The sequence below is a fragment of the Pangasianodon hypophthalmus genome, chromosome 25, assembly GCF_027358585.1.
Source record: "Pangasianodon hypophthalmus isolate fPanHyp1 chromosome 25, fPanHyp1.pri, whole genome shotgun sequence".
In the NCBI taxonomy this organism is placed as follows: domain Eukaryota; kingdom Metazoa; phylum Chordata; class Actinopteri; order Siluriformes; family Pangasiidae; genus Pangasianodon; species Pangasianodon hypophthalmus.
Window position 1 is genome coordinate 10,923,636 of NC_069734.1, and position 24,505 is coordinate 10,948,140.

Here is a 24,505-nt window from a genome sequence, read left to right on the forward strand (position 1 = left end):
GAAAGACAGAAAGATGCAGGAAGTGATAGAGGGAAATGGACATAAATATAAAGAAAGAGGCAGTACCCAAAAGATAGAGACGGCGAAGGCATAGGAAATAAGAAAGACAGAGGGAAAGCAAAAAGAAAAGATAGAATATGAAGGAGAGAAGTGAAGTGTTACAATGTGGGTCTAAGACTCAGAAGTGCCCTTCAATTTTCATACAAATGGATGAGAAAGAGAAGTTGTGAAGGTGAGCAGGGTGCTGTGTCTGTAAGAGCTGGAGAATTACTGACAGTGAGAGAGCAGGTACAAACAAAAGTCATTTTCAATTAGTCACTTCATTTGTCTTGCCATTTTTTTTATTGCACAGGGGCACAGAGCTGCACTGTGGTGCAGGATGACTTGGCTGTGATTCAGAGAAAGTAATTTCAGGCCAAAGCTGATGCCTTGAATACAGTTTATGCAGAGCAGAAAAGTTTATTACTGTCTCACATATTTAAAGTGAGAGTGTGCAGAGTTTCTATATGGAAGTTACTTGAGAATTCACCTGATACAGTGTTCTGTAGAGAAGGCAGAAGACATTCATTAAAGTAGGATAGGGGGTTAGTGGAGTAGTAAATTAGCTGGCAGTAACTTAAGGGTGGTGTGAGGGGTTAGGTAGCCAGAAGTGAGGTTTACTACCCACACTGGGTATTCGGGATGGCTAATTTGTGCCAGCCATTTTTTTTGTAGCTTGCAATTGGGATGTATTGTATTACTTGGCAGTGGATTAGGAATGAAAGTTTAATGGGTGAATTACCGGGAAGTGGTTGGGGGGTCAGTTTGGTGGGTATATTAAAATTGGCAGTGATATGAAACTGATATGGGTTTGGGAGAAGCAGCTTGGTGGGTGTATTACCTGGTAGTGACATGGGAGGGGCAGTTTGGTTGGTGTAGTACCTGGCTGTGGTTTAGGAAGGGTAATTGCCAAGTCTGTTACCTGGTAGTGGTTTGGGAGGTACAGTTTATAATAATAAAGGAGTATTATTTTGCGGTGGTTTGGGAAGGGCAGTTTGGTGAGTGTATTACCTGGCAGTGGTTTGAGAAGGGCAGTTTAATTGAGTACATTACCTGGCAGTTGTTTGGAAGGGGCAGTTTGGTGGGTATATTAACTGGCTGTGGTTTGGGAGGGGCAGTTTAATTGAGTACATTTCCTGGCAGTGGTTTGGGAGGGGCAGGTTACTTGAGTACCATACCTGGTAGTGGTTTGGGAAGGGTAGTTTGGTGGTTGTATTACCTGGCAGTGGTTTTGGTGGGGGTAGTTTGGGGTTGCTGCTTGGCGTGTGAACACTGCAGATCTTAATGAATCCAGCCATCAACATGATGAGAGCGATACCCATCAACAGCACAGCCCACCAATACACCTGCAACATATACACACATATTAAACATTCCTTCACAATAAACAGTATCTCACAATGACAAAGAACCATTTCCTGTGTTGTTGAGAACCACACTGTTGTCAGCACACACTGGCTCACTGAGGGAGAATATAGAAAACTGTACTTACCACTATCCACTCAGCAATGCTCTCGTAAAGCTCAGGGTTAAAGATAGCCTTCTTGAGTCTGGCCAGTGGCCCGTCAGCGTCCACCAGCCTGCACTTCATAAATACGTCACAGTAGCCTTTAAAGTCATTACAGGGTGATCCGGGCTGCAGGGTGCGAACCTTCTTTTTGAAGAACTCTGCCCATTCATCAGAGCCTGTACTTCTGCATGTGTTGGGCTGATCTGTGGACATGCAAAAACACAAACAGGAAGCAAAAAACTGTTTATTTTGTGTGTACATTCTGGATTTGCTTAAATGGTAGTAATGTGCTACATTATAAACTGCCCGCTAGTTCCCTGATTCTGGTTTAAAGACACGATGTAAAGCCTTATATTGACTTTTTAAATTTTGATTACTAATTGTTCACATTTTTATTTCAGTTAAATGTTTATGTGTAAAGCATTTTGGTATGTTGAGCTGCATTCTATATATGAGGAAAATCAATAAAATATATAAAGGTATAGAAATAAAGGCTGAACGACATTTAACACCAGTGCCTGGGTTGGCGTAGAGCACTCACTCTTCTTCATGCAGCAAACATGGCACAACTCTGTGTCATCCTTCCCATCTTCACTGCCGCACGTGCACACCTCCAGCCCATAACGCTCACAGATAGAGCCAGTGCAGGCCTGGGGGGGGAGACACAGAGAGCTAGATGTAAGTACATGAGGCCAAAGAATCTACTTGCAAGGAGACTGACATTATTGGTCAAATTACCAGCCAAATTTGATTTCCAATGAGAAACTCTGATACAGACTTAGAATAAAGAAAGTCAGTTCATACCCCATTGATGCAGACTTGTGTGTCTCCATGGCACGCTGTTAAGTTGTCCTTTGGTGTAGAGGTGGGACACTGTGCTGTATTACCACTGCACATGCCCTGAAGAGCACAATCAGACTCGTTCCTACACTTCTCATCACGGCCCTTAAAGTCGCACTGAGCTGTACAGCACGGGCCCTGACTGGGACTGTGATAGAAGAGGAAAGCAAAGAGAGAATGACCTGATCAAATCAATGTATACAAGCAACAAATGTAGTATAAAATAACCAATAGATGAATTTCATCACTCAACATAGATATGTCATGTTAAAGGATCAAACATATAAAAACACAGAATAAAAAACATATTTTATGTTAGGCACAAATGAAAACACTGACTTTTCCAGTTATAATTATTCTGGCAACATGATCACTTCTTTAGACAAATTTTAACATACTAGGAATGATTGTGTGAATGTGTGTGCGTCTATTGCCCTGTTATGGAATGGTGTCACATCCAGGGCATATTCCTGCCTCACCCTCAGTGCTCCCTGGATAGTCTCTGAATCACCAAAACCCTGACCAGGATAAAGCACTGAATGAAGATGAATGAATAAATGAATACATGCATGCATGGATGGATGGATGGATGGATGGATGGATGATAAGATTTAAATCAATGAATAAACCAACTGTATGGAAGTGAGGTCTGAGGTATGTATAGCATTCAAGAATTTCGCAGCCAGGCAATACAGCGCCTGCATGCATAGTTCTGTAAGCACATCCTAAAGGTGCACAGGAACACAACAAACAATGTGCACAAGGCAGAATTAAGCCAATATCTATTAATCATACATTTACAAAAAAGGGTAATCAAATTCTGTAACCACCTAAAGAACAGCAGCCACCCACTATCACCCCACAGACTCAAGACCAGATCACAGCAACAAAGTCAATCAGAACCAACCAAATTATAGCACAACCGAAATAACAGTACATCACATATTGGGAAACAGACAAAATCTGAGAGAACCCAATGCTATTTGGCCATTACAAGTCTGTACGCCATGGCAGACTAGCTGAGCATAGTGACAGCACACTGACAAAGTACACACTTAGTCAGCACCGGCTGGGTACAGAGACCAGCAGGCACAAACAATCCGGACCTGTTTAAAGAGCAACCACCTACTGCACTACAGGCATTAACAGAGCATGAATTCTGGCCAAGGATAATAATGATCATTTATATTACTCAAATAAATTATAACACCTGTCTGTATTAGCAGTTGGTACAAGCACTTAAGTAATAGTGAAGTATTAGCAAAGATTAATCATAGCAACAAATAAACATCTGAATTAACGTTCCTAAGTTTTGCCGAGGGTCCAAACACGATATATTACGTAGAAATGTGACTTGTAAGATCACCTTCCCCCTTCACCTAGAAATTCGAGCACACTCATTTTAGCTGTTGAGTACATTCCTACTCATATCCCTTGTCTGTATTAATTTGATTTGATTTGATAACTAGATGAGTATCTTATCATAAATTTGAGTTAATTATGTTAGCTAACACTTTCTATCCTATTTAATTATGAGCAACCACAACATGGGGCTGAATCAGCACTACTTGTATGGTGGGTTTGCTAATGAATTTGATTTGTCCACTACTAAAACACACCGCCTCATGCAGTCAGACAGGGGATTGTATGATCTCATGAACATTCATGAAAGCTGCAGTGGGCGTTCCAGTCTTAGCACATACCTGCACTTGGCCCCAGGCTTCAGTGTGCACTTCTTGCCATCTGGCTCATTGGCGCTGTGGCAGCAAGTGTCTTTACACTGATCACTGTAGCCACAATCACACGCTTCTCCAGCCTCCACCAAACCGTTTCCACAGATGGGCTGCCCAGACTCTGAGGAGAGGAGGAAATTTAAAGAGACCATTCTCAGCAAAGCTATGAAACTGACACGGCAGTGACACAATACTTAAAAGAACACTTAAAGAAACTGTTTGGCCAAAACAACAATATGAACATTTTTTATTGTTAGGCCCAATGCAGTCAATCAGCTTAGATGTGTTTGATTTTTGAAATTAAATTGGAATCAAATTAATATCCAAATTACTTCTAAAGTACAATTCCACCTTCACAATTTGGGTAACACCTCCTACCCAAGTATGATTGTACTCTATGTGTCATATTGTGTCAGAAACCACATAATCAAGTCTGAGACACTGAAGAAACTAACAGATTTGAAGTAAATGTACAAATATTTAGCATGCATGAACTGCTTAACTAGTGGCTATATTACTTGTTAGCTACATCACTGTCATAGCTCCAGAGCAAAAATACAGTAGCAAACTGCACACACCAAACATGGCTGATTGACATCTGGGCTTAGGAGAACTTTGCGTTGCTGATCTATTCCTTTCAAATGAATCCTATTAGATGCTTAGAGACACTGGCTATGTGCAGAAAGCTCTTACCGACGAAACACATGGCTCTCTTCTTATCCAACACCTGGGTGATGTTGCGGATGCTGCAGATGGAGAACTTGTTGTTGTTTAACTTGTCTCCGGACGTGGCTCTGGCATACATGATGTAGTTGCCTCGCTCCTTCATGTCGGAGGTCTTCGACTCTCCAGGAGTACACTCACTGCCAGAGTCATGCTGCCAAATGGAGAGGAGGAGAGAATTAAAGCCATGGCAGTTACTCCAGAATAAAAGCAAAATGTACAAAATAAATTTGTACAGTAGCCTTTTGTTTCTAGTAGGCAGATAAATGCAATAAATGCTTGCTATTAGCCTTAGTTGGTTTATTATGATTTTACACGGAGCACACATAGTATGAAGCTGCTTTTAAAAGGAACCAATTTTTTTTAAAAGAACTGTTCTTTTACACAGTTGTTACAGTTCATTCAGTGTAATAGAGCAACAAAACAGGAACGTGTGTGGTTTTCATACTACATTCATAATAGCAAGCCACAAATTCACATGACTGTTAATTTTCTATGTACATGTGTGACAGAAAGTTGCGATTTCTGAGAAAGAGGCAAGCAACGGCACAGCAAGCTACATGTGAATAGAGATTTTCTTAGTTCTATGTAAATAATGCAGAAAAGTTATTCCCCCCACTTGTTGTTCAAAAATGAAAGAAAAATTATTATAAAATAAATGTGGTTTGATCTTATTCTGTCATAAACAACCTCTCATTAAAAGTGTGTATAGACATTACAGAAGAAAAATTCAAGGAAGTAGTAGAGATCGTAGGTGTCTGGTGAGTGTGCATAACTAGTACGTTGGGCTTGTGCTGATAATCTGCCAATGATGGTGATAGAAAGCCTAGCATGTAATGTATATTAAACAACCAATTTTCACACTGAGTAGTGCATTATTTTTTTCTTTGAGTTTAATTTGTGTCTAACTAGTTCGCTTTAGAAGCTATATATAGCTACTAGCATTTCTCATTTTCTCATTAGGAAAAAAAAAATGCTGGACAGTGAACAACAGTTTCAGTCACCATACATCCACAAGCAAAAAACTACAGCTGACTACAAGTGACTTATTGGTTGCTAGTGTGAATACTGGGTCATTCCACAACCCTTTAGCTTCCCAAACTTTACTTATAACCAGCAGCTGCTACTCACAGGGGAGCCGAAGTTATGTCCAACCTCATGGGCGAAGGTGATGTGGGACACTTTAGGGGGAACGTGGCTGCCGTAGTTCTGAACGGTGATGATGCCAGTGTTGAGAGACTTCCTCTTGCCATCTGAGTAGAGCTTACTCTTCTCACAAATCCCACCAGAGCTTCCTAAAATAGTGGAAAACATTTATAGTATTATTCCTTTTATAAAAGTCATAACCACAGACACCCTAATCAACACACATAAACAAAGGTAACAAATTAAAGAAGAAATCGACACAAGTCGTCCATGCATCGGCAGAACAGCGTCAGTGTGCTTTGGCATAGATTCTACACCTCTCAAAACATACTCCCTCAATTGGTTTTTTGATGATGGTGGTGGTAAGTGATGTCTAGCTCTTCGCTCCAAACCTCTCATGGGTGATCAACTGGGTTGAGATCTGGTAACTAAGAAAGCCATCTACATCATCTATATTTAGTCCGATATCTGTCTGATAGGGTTAACAAAAGACAACCCTGCCTAAAGCAGTGGCCACTGAGCGATCCACACTTATTGGTGTGTCTTCAGAGACTGCAAAGATATTCCATTACAAAAACATCTTTGTGAATGAGTGATTTCACACACATCACTCTCTGCATATAGACAGCAAGTCTGCGAGTACAAAGCCTTTCTGGGTAGAAGCTCATTGATCAGAGTGCAGTGTGCAGCCAATCAGGGGCCTAGAGTTCACTGATTTGTGTTTACTCACAGTACAGAGTGCTCAAAAGAGGTTTTTCCACTCTCTCTTCCAAGCAAGGCATGCTTCGTTTGGGATAAAATCAGAAGAATAAGAACAACGGTAATTAGCCCATATAGATTGTCAGGATTTTTTTATCTGTGTTTGTTGGCAATTCATTTTCTAGTGAATTTCTCAGAAACCTATTAGAAGCTCCAAGAGCCTGCGGACTCACGACAAAATACACACACACACACACACACACACACACACAGTAGAACTGCGACAGAGTAAGATAAAGATTTTATCAGTATGAATGCAGGTTAATGGAGGCCGTTCTTGCTCCATACGACAGAGATGACACGCACCTCACATGGCCTTTGTCTCAGCCTCCTCTTCCTCACCTCAAACTCTCAGAAAGATCTCATTATAGATTAACAGCCCATGCATTCTGAACAGTGATCCACAGCCAGGCACGGCATAAGAGAAGGAGCAGGGAGATTTAGTGCAAGTGTTAGGTCTTTGGTTCTGGTTCTGGTGCCTAGACTCAAACCACAAAAGAGCTGGTCCTAAGGCCAGTGTGGTGATTTTTAGTGGTCCACCCCAATGTCTTAGATAGTGTTCCATTGGCTGAAATCACCCACATGTCTCCTTACTTTACCTACGATGTCACACGGCCATCTTACTTACGTGCCAATTTGAAATGAATTACAGAATATTTTGTAAAGAATAAAAATATTGTTATTAACTCAGCTGTGTGACTGCCAAAAGAGTACATTGTTATTAAATATTCTGTGTTTAGAATACTTTAACTAAATATATATAGATAGCTAGCTAACTTTAAAAAAATATGGATTTTTTTTTTTAAATTGCTCGCTAGTGATACACCTCTCTGTTTCTACTGAGTGTCACATTTGGAGTGCATAAAAAATAGACTCATAGCAAATTAGCTTGGTAGTGAGCCACTGTTAAACAAAAGGTATTAATAAGCTGTTGTTCCACAGAGAGGCTACCAGTGCAGCAGCTAAACATTACCTATAACTCGCCTAGCTAGCTAACTTGGATGGCGTCATCAGAAATCCTATTCACGTAAGGACAGCCACCCCGGTCACCACGGCAGCAAAATCGGAATGGTCATAGAAATGTGACCCAGTTCTTAAAACACTTTGCTAGTTCCCCGAATCAGCACAAGCACTGTGTGAGTGTAAAATAGATAGGTGCCTGTGTGTGTGTGTGTGTGTGTGTGTGTGTGTGTGTACGTGTGTGTGTGCGTGTGTGAGTGAGTACCTGAGGGAGCTCCAACCCAGGCTAGTCCCAGAACCCCGTCATCAAAGTCTCTGTCCGTGAAGACGTAAGCCAGGCAGAATTCATCATGATTCTGTTCTGAATTCAGTTCTAGAAACTTCTCTACACCGATGTTGGCGAAACGGAACGGGTTCGTTCTGTCTGTCTCGTCACTTGTGGTGTTAATCTAAGAGAGGAAGTGACAGAGAAAGGAATCACACAGGAACAACAACAGTGGTTACAGCCTATGCAGCAACTATATTCAATTTTGGATAAATAATTTTTTTTTAAATTGAAAGCCTTTTTCCAGACAGACAATATGATAGACAGACAGACAGACAGAGAGACAGAGAGCATCATTAGCAGCATTGAGATGTAGGCGGATCAGTCTGTATCAGTCCATGTACATTTTAGCACTCACTCTCAATGTCTGTAGGAGCCAATGCAGCTCTCATAAAGAAATGCATCCAACCTCTTACAGAAGTTAATAGAATCCTTTAAAAACAACTACTGGACAAAAAAAAAAAAAACAATATTCATCACCTAATAAGATGAAAACCCAGCTTCTTTGGGCTGGTGAAACCTATTTTGTACTGATAATGACAGTCTTTTTACGTATTATATTCTACAACAGCTCCTAAATGTCAGGTGATTTCAACAATATAAAATGGTTTTGATTAAGAGGTTTCAGTTTGTTCAATACAGTCACTCTTCATTAGTTCTCTGGCACCAGAGCAGTTAGAGCAGTTAGACACAGACCTCTGTGTGACAACATAATAAGATATTGATGATAGGTTCATGCTTGCATTAGCAATGACAAGCAAGTACAAGAAGGTGCCAACACAAATTACCATTGCAGAAAACAATGACAATGATCTAAATTAAAGGGCTCTCTGCATTAGAGCTGTGCATAAGGGACTGGGATTGTGCAGGACCCGCAGGCCCCCAACACTAAAGTCACAGGAGCAGACGGTTTTCACTTCATGCAGGCAGGAGCAGGTGGTCAGATATGAAGCTCACGGGACAAAGAAAGGCCACGGCGATTAGAGTGGGAACATGCTGGATGTGGCGCAGTCACAATGTGATTACTGTGTTCATTCTTTAATCTTCCCATATCAATATGGTGTTATCTCTAACATATCACATCACTTATAATCAGCACATGCCAACTAGAAAATAATTGGAGTTAATAGACAGTCTTCAGCCTTCTTTCTCAGTACTTTCTCTCTGTCTTCATCTCTCTCTTTCACACACACACACACACACACACACACACACACCGCAACAATAAATGATGCAAGCGCTGAGCACAATGCTGATCAAGCTGAAAGAGGCAAGACAAGACAAGACAAACACACGCATACCCTGATCCTCTTGACCATAAAGCTGATGTTGCGGATGCCCTGGAAGTCTGTCGACTGATAGATTGAGTTGATGGCCTTCACGTGACCGGAGATCTGTAGGGACAAACACAGCAGTCTGTATTAAAGCAGCTTTACAAAACACAACCACCCAACAGCCAACAGTGTACCAACGTGGCCTATTAAATGTTAAGAACAATAGCCGATTAGAGTAGTGTGAATAATGTACATTCTACAGACTATGGAAGACCCATTCTAGTAATCTTTACAATTACCCCTTATTGCAGTCCAGGTGGTGGAGTTGGACCTAATCTAGTTCCTTCTACCCAGGTAGAGTTGAACCATAAGTCCAGGTGGTGGAGACAATTCATTGTGTTTCAGGCTGGATAATAATTTGTGTTGTAGAGCATCTCATGGGTTAGGGTTAGGGCTTAGGGTTATAGGAGGTATTGGATCAGGTCCAGGGTTAGGGTTATTTCCAGCTCCACCCCCTGGACTTTTGGATTTGCAGCGAGGACTAGCTGATGTTGAGCCGATATTGTTTTAAATGTTCCTTCTATCCAAAACCATGTTTGTTGTAGTTCATATGAACAGTGTGTTTAATAAAGATCTTCTAACTGAAATTCGATTTGTCCCTGCTCTAATATTTACGCAGTCATGCACACAATTTATTATTCCCATTACCAGGTCTGAACCTTAAAAAAATGAATCTACAAAGCATCTCCTTCTTATCCTATTGATGATGTTATTTCTTCAATAATTGTTAGCAAATATCATATGGCCAAAAACAGGTAGTAAATACAAGAGAAGTCAAACAGGCATGAAATTTTTCAATGAAGTGTATCTCTTTAAATACACGGTTGCTTTCTACACGAAAGCAAGTATTGACCTGTTGACCTGTTAGTGCCATCTAGTACCACCAGAAATACCGCTGTCTTACCCACGAAGAGAGTTTAACAGGAATCTGTGCAGTAAATCTGTCATAAACATCTGATGATAAGACTGTGCGTACTGACATGGTGCATGTCTGGGTACAGAAGCATCTAAAGAATCTTAGTCTCCCAGGAGTTTGTCATGTGAGATGCTTACCTAAAAAATGTGTAAATTATCACATCATAAATGAAAATTTCCTGTAATGTCAGGGTGAACCCATTGATGTTTTTTCACTTGGCAGGCACTTTAATCCAAAGTGATTTACAAGTGAGGGAGAACGTAATCCAAGTGTTAATAGCAAAAAAATCGAATTGATCAAATTTTCCACTTATCCTAAATGCAGCTTTGTGGTTTAGGAAACAGTAGCATATGATGTAATATACAAAACTGAACAAAACATAATTTGAAGCTGAACGATGTAATGTCATGAGGGCAGCTATATCAGACAACCAGTGTAACTTTTTTTCCCCTGTTTGGTATCATTCAGTTTCCCAAAGTTTGAACGTGGAATTGTATCATAAAGCTGGTTAGCTAGTAAGTGATGAAATTGTCATTTTTATGTTAACAATTGTGTTCATAACAATAAAAGTTCTAATATCCCTGCTTATTAATTGTATAAAGATTCAGGCATGTATTTATGGAAAATATTTTTGGTGAGACAGATTTCCTTTACTTGTTTAACCACATTAGCCTTGTAGTCATGGTACAAAACTAAAGAAGCTGGTTGAACAGAAAACATATCTTGGCTATTCAAGTACATTTGGGCTAAGGGGGCGAATGTGTACATTTCTTTATGTGTCTTGTTCAATGTTTTGGTGACTAACGCAACACAATAATGGTCCAAAGGTCTTGGTCTATTGGGATCCATTTAAATGAAATGTTGCCTCACCTTTTCTACATGTATTCTTGCAGCTGAAACAGACAACTGCACAGTGTAAATGTAGCTCTGGCTCTGCTGAAGCCCGTCACTGGTGTGTTTAGTGTGATAGTGAGACTGTTGCACAATGCGGTACCTGAGCTATGACAGCCTCTCTAGTACGGTAGTATTGGAAGAAGAGGTGGTCTGTTTGGATGAAGAGCTGGCAAGTGTTTTTCTCAGCCTGAGCGGCTCGGCGCTTCCTCAGGATCACAGGCTCATCAGTCTGCTCCTCCTCGTCCACTGCATGCTGTCTGTTCTTTTCCTGAAGGAGGCGAAGAGTAAGAACCATTAAGCACGGAAATACCAACACACATCTTCTAACCTATTCAAAAATCCATTACTATCTGTAGCGGCTTTCACTTATATTACTATTGGCATCAGCTCCAGGAAAAGACCAGACAAGCAAAATACAAAAGCAAGAATCAGTCCTGAACACAGAGTTATTCAGACAAAGCTATTTCACCTGCTCAGTGCACTAAGCAGAGGCTTTTTGATGCTTTAGACTCTGTGTTTTTGTGGTGAATATTAAGAGTTAAAGCTCTGATATACAGGAGGAGGCAGAAAAGGATGGGAGAGGTTGAGTTGGCTCATAAAAAAACAACTAAGTTCTTCAAAAATGCAGGAATGTGCCACCACACCCAAGCCTGATTACTCCCTAAATAACGTTGGGAGAACTTGGCCAAAACAAGCCAACACTTAAAATCTCACATGTAAAGACAGATGAATCTACAAAATGGAGCTTGGCGCTTTTAAAAGCTCTGAATCTCTCCCGAGTAATTTAATCATTTCTCTGCGCTGTTGTCACTTTTCCTCTAACCGTATATCAGGTGCAGCGAGAGGCAACACATCACTTCTGACAGAAACACAACCATTTTTAATTTCAGGAATAGAAGGAAAAAAAACACTGTATTAGTGTATTACTAGTTCATATTTCTGATACAGTGTATTTAATCTCAAATTCTTTAGGTGTTAGTGATGAAAATGTATGTTTTTAGAAGCTAGTGCATTTCTCAACGTTGTGGACTTTTGGACTGACCTCACGGGGAGTCTCCACAGCAGACGCCTGGTACTTCTTCATCTTCTCAAAGACAGAGTGATCTGCACAGCCTCCCTCTCGACCGTACTTGTGAGGGTAATCTAGGGAAGAAGAAAGATAAAGATAGATAAAACACAAATGCACACAGGGCAGGGCGATTTGTTCTGATCTGCAAATAGCTGGATTCTTGTAAAATTGAATGAATTCATTCAAAATGGAAATTTGAAATGTTATTTCACCTGTACATTATATGTTTCACAGATGCAAGAGGTAGCATTTAGTGTCAATGTTTTAAAATGAAACAAGTTCCACCAGAGCCTTACCCATTCTGAATCATGCACATATAAAGTTTTTTATTCTGATGAGCCACGAGTCAGGCTGTTAATGAATTGTTAGGCATTTTGTTTTAGCTGAAGTGGTTCCAAGTTTAAAATTAAACAGGAGCTTATCTAAAAACCTAATTAATGTAATTGGTGTCTTTCTGTGTGGCTGCGGTGGCCCATTGAGAATAAGACTAGCCATAAGCCAGGTTTAAACAGAAAACTAACAGAGGCCATGTAAGGCAATAACACTGCAATAAAACACAGAGTTAGTGCAGACTTCAGCAGGTTTCAGAAATAAAAATGTGTATGAAACCCACTTCAAGGTTACACACTAACGCAGGGCTATTCAAGTAAATTGTGTAGTACTTTGTAGTACTTTGAACAAGCCATCTCATCACTTCATTGATCAGACCAGAGAGGTATGAAATAAAAATCTATGAAAACTGTCTTTTCTCAACGAGCTGCCTCCAGGTAAATAATTTACATAAAAGCACATTATTGTCCGCAACAGAAGACCTGCAGTGGTTTAAAAACTGGAGTCACTGAACTAAGGTCAATTTTTTTCATGCATTTTTAGCTATAGTTTTTTTCAAGTGCTTGTTTCATTCTATTGAAATACTTTGCAGGGTCCACATCCAGACCCCGATCTGCCAGTTGATAACACCCAACACCTAGACAAACAGAAAAATGTTCCTTTGCGTGTGTGAAAGCCTGGAGAAGCTGCGTTGTCGTTGTGGCCTGCTTTGCTGCTGTCTGCCTGAGACAGATACAGAGTTGCCTGAGAACTAATGAGTGCCAGGGGAATTACAACCTCCAACATCGTTCTATTTCTTACTCTCTCTCTCTGTCTCTCCTAGTGCCTCTGTGCTCTCATCTATTCACCCTCGCTCTCTAATTCTCTCTCCATCCTTTGCACGGGTCAGAATTTAAAGCTGCATCGAGGCTCTCCATTGACGCACCCTCAGGCCTCAGCGGTGTCCTGAATGTGAACAAGGCCTGAGGCTGCCTCAGAACACAGCCCAACCACAAACTTTTCCATCTTTACCCAAAAAATAAAACAGTGCTGACACATGCCAGGTCAGGAGATGAGAACAAGGAGCTATTTTGGGGACATGCAACACGCTTGCTGGAAGCAGAGTGTGAAGGTGATGAGTGCTAGAAAACAAAGCAGCAGAAGGGTGAAGGTGTGCTGTGTGTCTCTAATTACTGAGGCCGAGGCTGGAAGAGTGACGAGGCAGCAGATGTGTTCATGATGAGAGAGAATGGCCTCATCCACACCTTATAAAAGCAAACAGCATTGTTCCGACTCTCACTATCTCACGATGTAATATGGAGCGGAAAATAAGAAGCACTTACATACATACAGTGCAACAGAAAATAGCACTTTTCCATCAAAGTTTTCCAGCATGGCAAGGAACAGCTCACCAACACACCCACATCTATAACTCAGCTGAGTGTGTGTCAGTTTCCCATCTCCATGAAAAGTAGAAGGACTTCATTTGGAGGTTATCAGCTGGTGAGTAGTAAATTTTTTTTTTTTGTAAAATCATGCCATAAAAATTTTTAAAAATGCCACATTCATTTTAAAATATTTTTAAAACCAGGCATATTGAGGCGATAAATGTGTATGTGGTGCTGCAGTGTATCTTTCTCTGTATAAACTCTCAAGATATGAAAAATTGATTTTAATGGCTGCATCCACATTATCGAAAATACAGAGAAGTCTGAATGCAAAACTTATGAAATAAAGTTAAAATACATCAAAAAGTAATGTAGTTATGCACTTTATGTAACTGAATCTCAATTGTTTTATACTATGCTTGTAGAGCACCAGGTAGGTTATACAGCTCCATAATGTCATACCCCATGTAGAGCGCAAACAAAGTAAATAAGCAGCCATTTAGCTTAATTGGGCTTATCTTCAAGATGGCACATTTTGTTCAGGAAAGATTTTACTCAGGTAACAGCAAGAAAACGTTCATCTTGTGGTCAGACATTTCAACAAAATACATATTAAATAAGGGCTGTAATATGCAAAACGTGTGTAATATGCAAAAAGGCTTTTTAAGGTCCTGTGGGCATTGTTAGTAATATGAATTGTAGGTCATAGCTGACTAGCCTACAACAATAATGTGTCAGTTGTTGGTTTTTGGTCCTCATAGGATGTCATGTAGGGAACTTTTATTAAAATATGCAGATGTGATTTGGTGAAAGTCTGATGATTCTCTCTGAATGAGCTCTAGTGTTGACTAGGATGATACTGGTACTGCAGTCAAATTAGAGAATTACACTGAACAGGAGAAACAGAAAACTTTACTGTCGTTGAAAGTTGTCATCTTTGACCATAAAAACACTAGCCTAGCATAGAAAGGACTAATGCAAACATAATATTTCTTATTATAACCCACCTGCTAAATAAGTAAGGGGAAATATTAAATGTGGTTTACAGTTATAGTATGCTATCTTCCACTGCTGTGATGGGAGCAGGAGAAAAATGGTTTCTAACATGTGAGGCAGAACTTTCAGTGAGAGAAGCCTTTGCCTTGTTACCTTACCTGCTAAAAATACTGTCTCGTTAGTGAGTACATCCTCACAGTCCTGCCTCTCACACTTCCACACAGCTCTCTCAGCTGCTGATCAAAGCAAAGCAGACTGCGGAGTGCTGACCAGAAATGCTCGACTATTTACTGCCTTTCTAAGAACGTCTTTGCTGCTATGTCCTTCTCTTTCCTAGATGAAACAAGTCTACAGAAGGTGTAGTGCCCGAGCTGGACCACTGCCATCAAAAAAAAACAAAGAACACTTCAGAACGGCATCCAGGTTACCATGTTCAGTTAACAAGCTCTCTACTTCATGTTTTTCTAGGTAATGTTTACTAAATACACTAAAGAAACATCTCCTTAACAAAAAAAACCATCTTTACAGAAAGTTAATCAATACCTTCTGACGAATCGAGACTTCAAGTGCGCATAAAAGCAGATGGCTATCAAGCTACTATTTAAGTAGCTTAGTTTAGCTCCTTATTTATTTATTTATTTATTTAATACCTTATATTATGGTGCTACTAGCTAGATAGATAGTAAAGTTTCACTAACCTACCCGAATGACAGCCCCTCATTAACCTCAAAATTAGCAAGTTTAATAATAAAACTCGGACTTCCTATCATCCAGAGACCACAAGTTCAATTCCCAACAATGCCACAGCCATCCAAGACTGGGAGTCAAAGGAAGCAAACTCGACTGTGCTCTCTGTGTGGGAGGGATGACATACTCATCATAAATGTGATTTCCTGTCAATCACAGCAACATCAGCCAATTGTGGGTGTCCGTAAGGTCACGTATGTGGAAGAGGGCAGATAGCGCTTTCTTCAGAGTGTGTCATGCAGCATGAGCAGTAGTTCGAAAAGATGCGGTTGGCTTGGTTTTGTGTATCTCGGAAAAAGCATGTGATAGCCTTCACTCTTCCCAGCTGGTAGCTGCTGTATGATGGGGAGAGCTGGCTGGAGGGTGGGAATTGGTGGATGATCAAATGTGGGAGAAAAAGAGGGGGGAGAATCAGTTAATTTTTTTTTCTGGCACTGGCAAAGATGGCAGTGTGAGACACCATGTGTACTTTGTGTAAACAGAAAAGTTAAGCACGGAAGGGATTTCAGCCAAAGGAACCGTATGTATGACAGGGCTATTTAACCTCACTGGCAGCTGGGCCATCTTAGACACCCACTGCTGGCGGATTGTTCCGACTAATTCTGAGCTTCTGCATGATGTTGAATGTTTCTTGCAGGGATGAATAAGTGCTGCTTGTCTGATACTGTCTGCTGCCAGAGATTGAAATTACTCTGTTAGGCAGTTATGCTTACAAAACCATTTTGCTCACTTGTAGAATGTCAGGGAGCCCTATGACAAATATGTCATGAAGATTGAATATTACAGAGTTTTAAAAATTTTTGTTTTATTTATTTATTATGTTAACATTCAGCAGTCTGGCTGAAATTTCCCACATGCCACTTGAATGGGCAGTCGACTATCCCTGATCTATAACACCAGGATGGACTAGCACAGCAAAGGAGACCACCACAGGTACCATGAACTTTCATTTAAAATACTACTATTCCACTGGAAAGACAACGTAACTGGAAGATATGACAATAAGATATCATTATCACAATAAATGATATCGCTTATATATGGTTATAGCAGGTACAGTATCATCAGTACTATTATAACTCAGTATTAACTCATAACAAAAAAATAACTAAACTAATAGTTTTCCATAAGTTTCTGTTTTATTAGTAAACCTCAGCAAAATGAAATATATGTTGAAAATGTTTTCATGGATTATAATATGATATTTTTGCCACATCACAATCTCTAATATAAATGCTTACAGTATACATCACCAAGAAGTTTTTTTACACTTGCCTGAGAGTGGGTTTTTTTTTTTTTTTTTTTGGCCTGAGGCACTGAAAAGTGTGTATCAGTATCAAAAAGGCTGATGGAAAAAGATGACAGCAGTTTTTCAGAACTGTGCAACATTTCATGTAACTGTCTAGGTAAATTATTAAAGACATTTGGAAGGAAATATAGTTACTTTATAGAAAAAAACAAATAGTCAAGAAATAAAGCCATCCTGTGACACATCTGTTAGTTTGTTTTGGTACGTTTGAGAGCTGAAACATGAAGGAGGGGCACAGATATGCTGGGGTGTTTCTCCACAAGGGGGCAGTAAAGGAAGCAGCACGAATCTGTGTGATGGATCTAGTCATGGCACGGGGTCACATATGGGCTTATGTGAGCACGCGCCATGGCACTGCATTAATCTTGGGGTGTTTGGAGCATACTTGTCAATCAGGCTAATCAAAATTGGGGGTTATGGGGCTCCTCTAGAAAAAATGAGATTTTTATTGATTCCTGCATTCTGGTGTCTTTTTTTTAATAACATATCATTTGTAACATCAGTAGCCTCAGTGAATCTTCAGTAGTGTGACTCTGAGTATGTTCATATGTACACATGTGCACAATAATCGCAGTAATAAACATTTTGGCTATAATTGGAGCAACAGGTTTATATGCACTTAAGTAATCTGATATAGGGTCTGCACGAGTCAGCTTATAATAGTATTTTTATTTTTTTTGTAAACAAGATGCACACACCTCAAGTATACAGTAGAGTTGTACTGTGTACAGTAACTCGACAATAAACCATAGAAGAAAGACGTGTCATAAAATTCATGTTCTACTTTTTTTTTTTTTTTTTAAATCTGAGAGTTTTTTATAGCTGAATGTTTGTGTGAATAGTGACTATGTGATTATCAATCATCTTTAACATATTTTCTGCAATCTGGTAACAGCTTTAATACTGTTAAGGTATTGTACTATGGCGCTTACATGATCAGTTATATGCAATCAGATACTGATTATTAATGTAAACACACTCAATGACGCTGAATGTAAAATGGTTTTTAACAGGAAAACAGGAAACACACGGTGAAATTTGGACCTGAACTACCAGTGAGGGGAAATGAACATCAGGACTCGTCCGGGAGAACAGGTGGGCGCTGACACGTGTGAGCCAGACCAACACACATCGAGCTGTTTTCTTCTGAAGAGAGCTCGATAAAAACCCTTTTTATCCGCTGACTCTGTTCACTACACAGCAATGACGTGTCCTATCACACCATGTTCTCCTTTTCTAGCACTACAACAAAAGCAAATAAAACAAAAATAAAAAAGGACACATTATGGACCTTTTTTCTTGTAAACAATACATTTCCCAAAGGCTCTTGGTTACCTCTTCTATTTATAACCTCTAGTAATTAAATTAATACATTATTCATAATAATAACTTCATGGCAGGTGTGTGTGTGGGAGGGAGTGTAAATAAAAGATGAAGGGAACGGCAGTGACTAAACACTTCTTCTAATGCTAATTTTCAAACACCAGTTAATTTTTAACACTTTTATTTCATCTTGTTACTGAATTGGGTCAAAACAGAGCATCATCTTGGTAATGAGACTTAAACATGCTTGCTTATGTTTACTATAAAAACAAAGCAGAGCACATTTCATAAAAAATCTGGGTAAAAACGCACAAGTCACATCAAGGGTTAGATGTAATAGCTAGGTGGATGGGTGGAGCGTGTACAGCAACACAAACAGTCTCTGATATTAAACAGGATATTAACAACGATATTGACCATGCCATGGTTACAACACTGTCAGGAAAGGGAGGGCAGGGGAAATCATAAATTATCCAGTTATTACTGATAATCTCGCTTTGGATAAACAGACACACCCAAAGAAGAGAATCCACCCACACGCACACACAAACACACACACACACACATACATACATACACACATATACATACACACACAGAGCCTGGCAACTGGATTCTTCAGCCACAATATGTTATCAACAAGCCAGAACATGAAACAAGCCCACACGGACACACACACACACACACACACACACACACACACCCCTCTGCCTGACACATGATGATTACAGTCCAGCAAGACACTGAGACTGTGTGTGAGTGTCTCTGGGCCTATTCTTGTCCTTGCACTACCATCAGCCATCTTATGAAGGTTTTTATACTCTACGATTAGAGCAGTTTTAGATTATTACTAGTCAGACTGTACCACGTGATCTGAATCAAATCTGTGCGACAACATCTCGTGTTTTTTGATTTTATGATGTAGATCCTCTAACGATAGCCCAGAAAATTACTACATTCTGCTGACGTCATCAATCAGTGTGATTCAGGATCGTACAGAAAATTGAGTCGTGTAAGCAGAAACATTCTTCAAAGTGAGCGTGAGGTAATAAGGATATTTGGGTGGCTTTTAGACGAATGTTGTAGCAGCACTCACAATCTGAGATTTTAATAAGAAGATTTGTCTTTGGTTACAACGGCATGAAATCGCCATAGTTTTAGGATTTATTATGTAGAACTTCCAGTGACCTCTGTACTACTGCTGCTCCATAACAGCACGCCTTTAACTAACCCTAATCTCAGTACACAAAAAGCAAAGCTATTGTCTGTTTAAATGTTTTTCCTCAAATATAAGGTGCCATGAACACTCTGTATGTGGCAGAAGCGGGGGGTGGGGGGAGGGATGGTTAACCCTCATTTGTTTGTGTGCGTGCGCGTGTGTGTGTGGTAGAGGAACCTTTGGTATAAATACCACTTCCAAAGTTATTGACAATTTTTATATCCTCTTCTGTATTAAAGAAGTTCTCTCACATAATCTCATGCTGTTAATCCACATCGGACTGTTGGCTGCTCATAAACACAATAATATTACACACAGTAATATTATCACTATCATACAAGCATGCTTTTGGGCCTAGAACTCTCACTGCTCATTCTAAAGCTGCAGTGTGTCATTTGTTTTGTTTCCAGGAATATCATATAGCTTTAAAAAGTGTGATTAACAATATTGCCATGCAGTAAGCAGGGGTGGATGAATCACTAGATATTTACATTTAAACTCCATTTGATTCATACAGTATTTCCTGGTGGTGCAACACATTGTTGTTGTTCTCTTGGCTGCTCCTAAAGAATGTGCTCGGGTTGCCACAGCGGATCACTGGTCCACGTATTTGATTTGGCACAGTTTTTATGCCGGATGCCCTTCCTGACACAACCCTCCCCAGTTTTATCCGGACTTGGGACTGGCACTGAGAGCGCACTGTTGCATGCAACCCAAGTGCCTGGGGTTGGCTCCCTGACCAGGAATTGAACCCGGGCCGCAGAGGTGAGAGCTCTGTGTCCTAACCACAAGTCCTCCAGCGACCCTGGTGGTGCAACACATTACTACTGCGTAATTACCTGAATTACATCACTTGCAAAACTAGAAGCGTAAATATGCGGCAAAACTGTGATGCAAGAAAAGAAAAGCACAGCTTCACACTCATTCAATTTCAGTAACTGCTTTATCATCTGCAGGGTTGTGGTGGATCCGACGTGTATCCCAGGAACACTGCGTGTGAAGCAGGAATACACCCTGAATGTGACAACGTGGCAAATCTACGGACTGTGCCACTGCGCAGCCTGAAAAACACAGCTCATAGCTCATAGCTAAAATGTTATCCAAAGACTTAGTGTCATTTTGTTGAAGGTGTTCTTCATAATCAGGGTAAGAATGTGTCATAATTAGGGTAAGAAACAAAACCCTGATGCAGAGCTTTTAAGGTTTGTGTAGCTATAACTAGCACTTCTATACCAAGAGAGGGAAAATCTGACCAAAATAATTGATTACGTTCACACTGCAAGCCTACATGTACCCCGAGGAACTATTTAACTATTTACAGGAACTATTTAAATCTTTTGTTAGGTTGTTCACATCTTTTTTTAAAGTAATCTATAGCCAACACCTGCTTAGACAAAAGAAGTGAAATGGAATGGTTAAAAAGCAAGATTAATCTGAATTTTTGAGTTCACACTGGCAAAAACAGATCTGTGGCAGATCTTAAGACAAAATGGATTTAGGCCACATTGTCCACAGTGTGATTGAGGCCTGTGGCGGAAAAAGAGATTTGCTGCAATGTGAATATAGCTAAAGTGGTACAAACCTGATTTGAAAAATATCAGGTAATATAGGTAAAATATAGGTAAAAACTGAGAATTGGGCCATTTTAAGTTTTTAAAACTGATGTAGTCTGAAAGTCGAGTTGATTCCAAGGAGAACCAAGATGTGTGCGCACACACGCGCGCACACACACAGACCTGTGAGAACATGCACTCACCGATGTCGTCCTCATGGTAGATGACAGAGTGATAGGGTACGTTTTGCTCTCGGAGGTATCGCTCAGCCGGTTCCACATAATACGTGCCCGCATGACTCTGAATGAAGCCCTCAAACTTCCCATCCACAATTGAACCATGAGTCAGAGTGTCCTTCTCTCCTGAGGAGAAAACACACACATTAACACACATTAACACAGGTTAGGAAGGTAGAAGCCAGGCTGCAAACTGTTAATCAGGTGGAGTTTCATAAAAACCCATACATATTCAAATAGCTTTATTGAGTCAGAGGAGAAAAAAAATACTCCTGTTGTTCCTGAGCTGCTGTCAATGTCCCTGACTGTCCTGAAATAATAACTTACAGTCAGAGTGTATCATCTCACCTGAAAATAGTACAGTCAAAGACCCAGCCCCAAATTTCAGGTACGATTTAACAGAGAGGCAGAGGCATAGAAAATAAAAGCTTTGTTTTCTTTTTCTTTTGAGCCACTAATGTGATTGTAATTATCCATCACAACATTTAGATTAATCCACGTGTTATGAAAGGACACTTGCTAAATGTTCTTTCTCAAGAAGCTTGCAATAGCAATTTTAATTAAAAAATTCCCTTACATCTTATATCCTGAAGCTTTAAACACAGAGATCATCAAACAGCAGATGAAAACTGATAAGGAGCCAGGAAAAGAGTCCATTTGCTGTTATAAATAATTACGTAACATATAGTGTGTAAACACAAATGCACCCAGCACTATAAGGCCAGATGGTAGGCAGACAGAACGTTCCTCCTGAGGATGTTAAATCTGCTGGAGTTAGTCAGTTTGAAGGGTCTCAGAAACTGCTTCATATGAGATTATTCTTTCACACTCACAAGCACACATCCCCAGTGACCTTCGGATCTGCCTCATAACAACACTCTAATGAGATTCAAAAACTCTGCTAATGTCACTGATAATCAAAGCAGACTGTTTATGAAAAAAAAACAAACAGAAGCTCTGGCTCTCACTCACTATCTATCCAAAACTTCTGAAGAGTACGTGGCAGATGCACTGGTCTTAAAAAAAAATTAAATTTGGAAGGTGAAGCAGATTGCGTGGTTTTACTGAACTGCGCTGCTATGGCTGCGTCTACTGGCAGAAAGAAAGCGAGACTCTCATGTGGCTCTCTAGATGTAGACTGTTTTTTACATCTGTTCTCAGTTCTGCAGTCAAAAGCGAAAGCAAAAACGGTCCCAAGCCGCACTGCCAAGAACCCCACTGACCCGCAGCATGCTGATCCTAAGCGGTGCCTGTGCTGCCAGAGAAACTCTGAACATAAAGTCAGGCTTTAAAGTACTGAGGGAGGAGGAGGATAGTGCTAAGAGGTGATCAAGAACCAGGGCAAACTGTCAGAACCTCAGAAAAAAAAACTGTGGACTGATTGTTGTCACGATATGATGCACACCTTAAAGGAAAACCACCTGGAAACACATTAAATATGTTTATGCTGAAATAGTTGTGATGTGCTTAGTGATTCTTGTGCTAATTCTTTGGCTGGTGCTATATTTTCGTTGTTCCTGTGAGAACCTGCCGGGTTTTCTGCCATACTGATGTCACAGGGTGACACTGTTGGCGAAGTTACGAAGGTGTTTAAAAAGAGGAAAAAAAAAAAGTTCACCGATCTCACTCATCATCAACAAGATGACGAGTGTGACAGCATTGACGACGGTGTTAGTATGAACGTCAATGCTTTTGAAGTTGAAAAAGAGCTGGACAGACTAAAGGACTAAAGCCCCGCTGCATCACTCTCTTTAGGTAGAGATGAAGCGAGGGCTAAATCCCACTGCACCACTATCAGCAGGTAGTCAATCAGAATCCAGTGTGATGTTGGGAAACTGTAAACCAAAGTGAAAACAGACAATGAAAAAAAAGTCAGCACAGAAATTCATTTCAAAATAAACCTCCGATGCCACTGATCAATAAAAAGGGATATTTGTGGTTTTGGATTTCACAGATACAGAGATCCACCCAGATCTATTCAGTCACTGACTGAAATCTATTCATCTCTACACCGTTAAGTGTAGGAATATTGTAGAAATGAGGAAACATGTTAATCTCTGCAAAAAGAATATACTCAGAGGAGTCTCAGAGGAGTGGTTTACAGAGTCAGCAACCAGAGCAGAAGAGCCGCCAGACCTCTCCCACTCACTTCCACCTTTTTCTCTTACGCTACCTTTTCCATTCATTTGCTCCAGCACTGATGGAGATCTACAGGAAACCAAGCGTGCAGGTGGAGCCGGCCAGCATTCAGTGCCTGGTACACCACTGCAACATAATATTTTTCTAATCCAAATATGGCTGCCTGAAACCCGAGCCTGAAACCTGCATGAAACCTGATTTTAAAACTTTTCTTATTACATTTCCTATAACTTAGATCATTCAGCTCCTTATATAAATCGACAACCACTGAAAACTTCCAAAACGTCCAAATGTGCAAATATGCCTATCTTTTTAATACTGTAGTATACTGACCGGTATAGATTTTTTTTTTTACAAATTTTGCCAGATTCGTGTTGACAACGAGCTGCTGTTTCACAACATAAAAATAAAACAGCAGTTTCAGTGGAGTTGTACTTTACATGGTTGAAAATGTGCTATCTTGCAAGCTTCCTATCTGACCACTCTCAGCTTCCGTCACACGAAACTTTATTTTTTTTGCTGGGTTCCACAGTACCCCAATTTCAATGCACAACTCTGAATGGTCTAAATTTATTTAAAATTTAGAGCACTAGGTAGATTTTTTTTTTGTGGAAAGACTTTTTGTTACACAGGCTGTTCCCTTATCTCCACCAGAACCATATCAACATGTCGATCTGTATATACTGAAATATGTATACAGTAAACATACACAAAGTTTTTCATTTCTGATACAATAACAGAGCCTCAGATATCAGCATGATCCTGAACTTTTATTCTCTTTCAATCAACCATAATTTTGCCATGTAATAAATTTTCATGTCTGAGCTACTGGACTTCATGTACTGGACTTCAAAACATCATGTGTTTATGAAAAATACACGGCTTACAACTTTTCTGTTAACTGTGTTTGGTACTTGGAGGAAACGCAGCATGAAACCAGTTGAACGTTGCACACTTTAAACACTTATGTGTAATAGTGTATTACACACTATGTGTGTTTGCCCACAGCAGTCTACATTCTGCAGATAACTGCTACAG

General features: G+C 40.0%; 1 protein-coding gene across 1 annotated transcript in view; it reads right to left on the minus strand.

Moving 5' to 3' along the window:
- adam10a (ADAM metallopeptidase domain 10a) overlaps positions 1-24,505 on the minus strand; it is a 94,731-nt gene that overhangs the window by 4,012 nt on the left and 66,214 nt on the right. The window contains exons 4-15 of the mRNA XM_053229588.1: positions 21,296-21,454; positions 12,222-12,322; positions 11,280-11,447; positions 9,337-9,429; positions 7,976-8,159; positions 5,977-6,140; positions 4,816-4,999; positions 4,093-4,243; positions 2,354-2,537; positions 2,091-2,199; positions 1,532-1,752; positions 1,259-1,385 (exon numbers count right to left, since the gene is read on the minus strand). Coding sequence (XP_053085563.1) covers positions 1,259-1,385; positions 1,532-1,752; positions 2,091-2,199; positions 2,354-2,537; positions 4,093-4,243; positions 4,816-4,999; positions 5,977-6,140; positions 7,976-8,159; positions 9,337-9,429; positions 11,280-11,447; positions 12,222-12,322; positions 21,296-21,454 — 1,845 coding nt within the window. The remainder of the gene's footprint in view (positions 1-1,258; positions 1,386-1,531; positions 1,753-2,090; positions 2,200-2,353; positions 2,538-4,092; positions 4,244-4,815; positions 5,000-5,976; positions 6,141-7,975; positions 8,160-9,336; positions 9,430-11,279; positions 11,448-12,221; positions 12,323-21,295; positions 21,455-24,505) is intronic.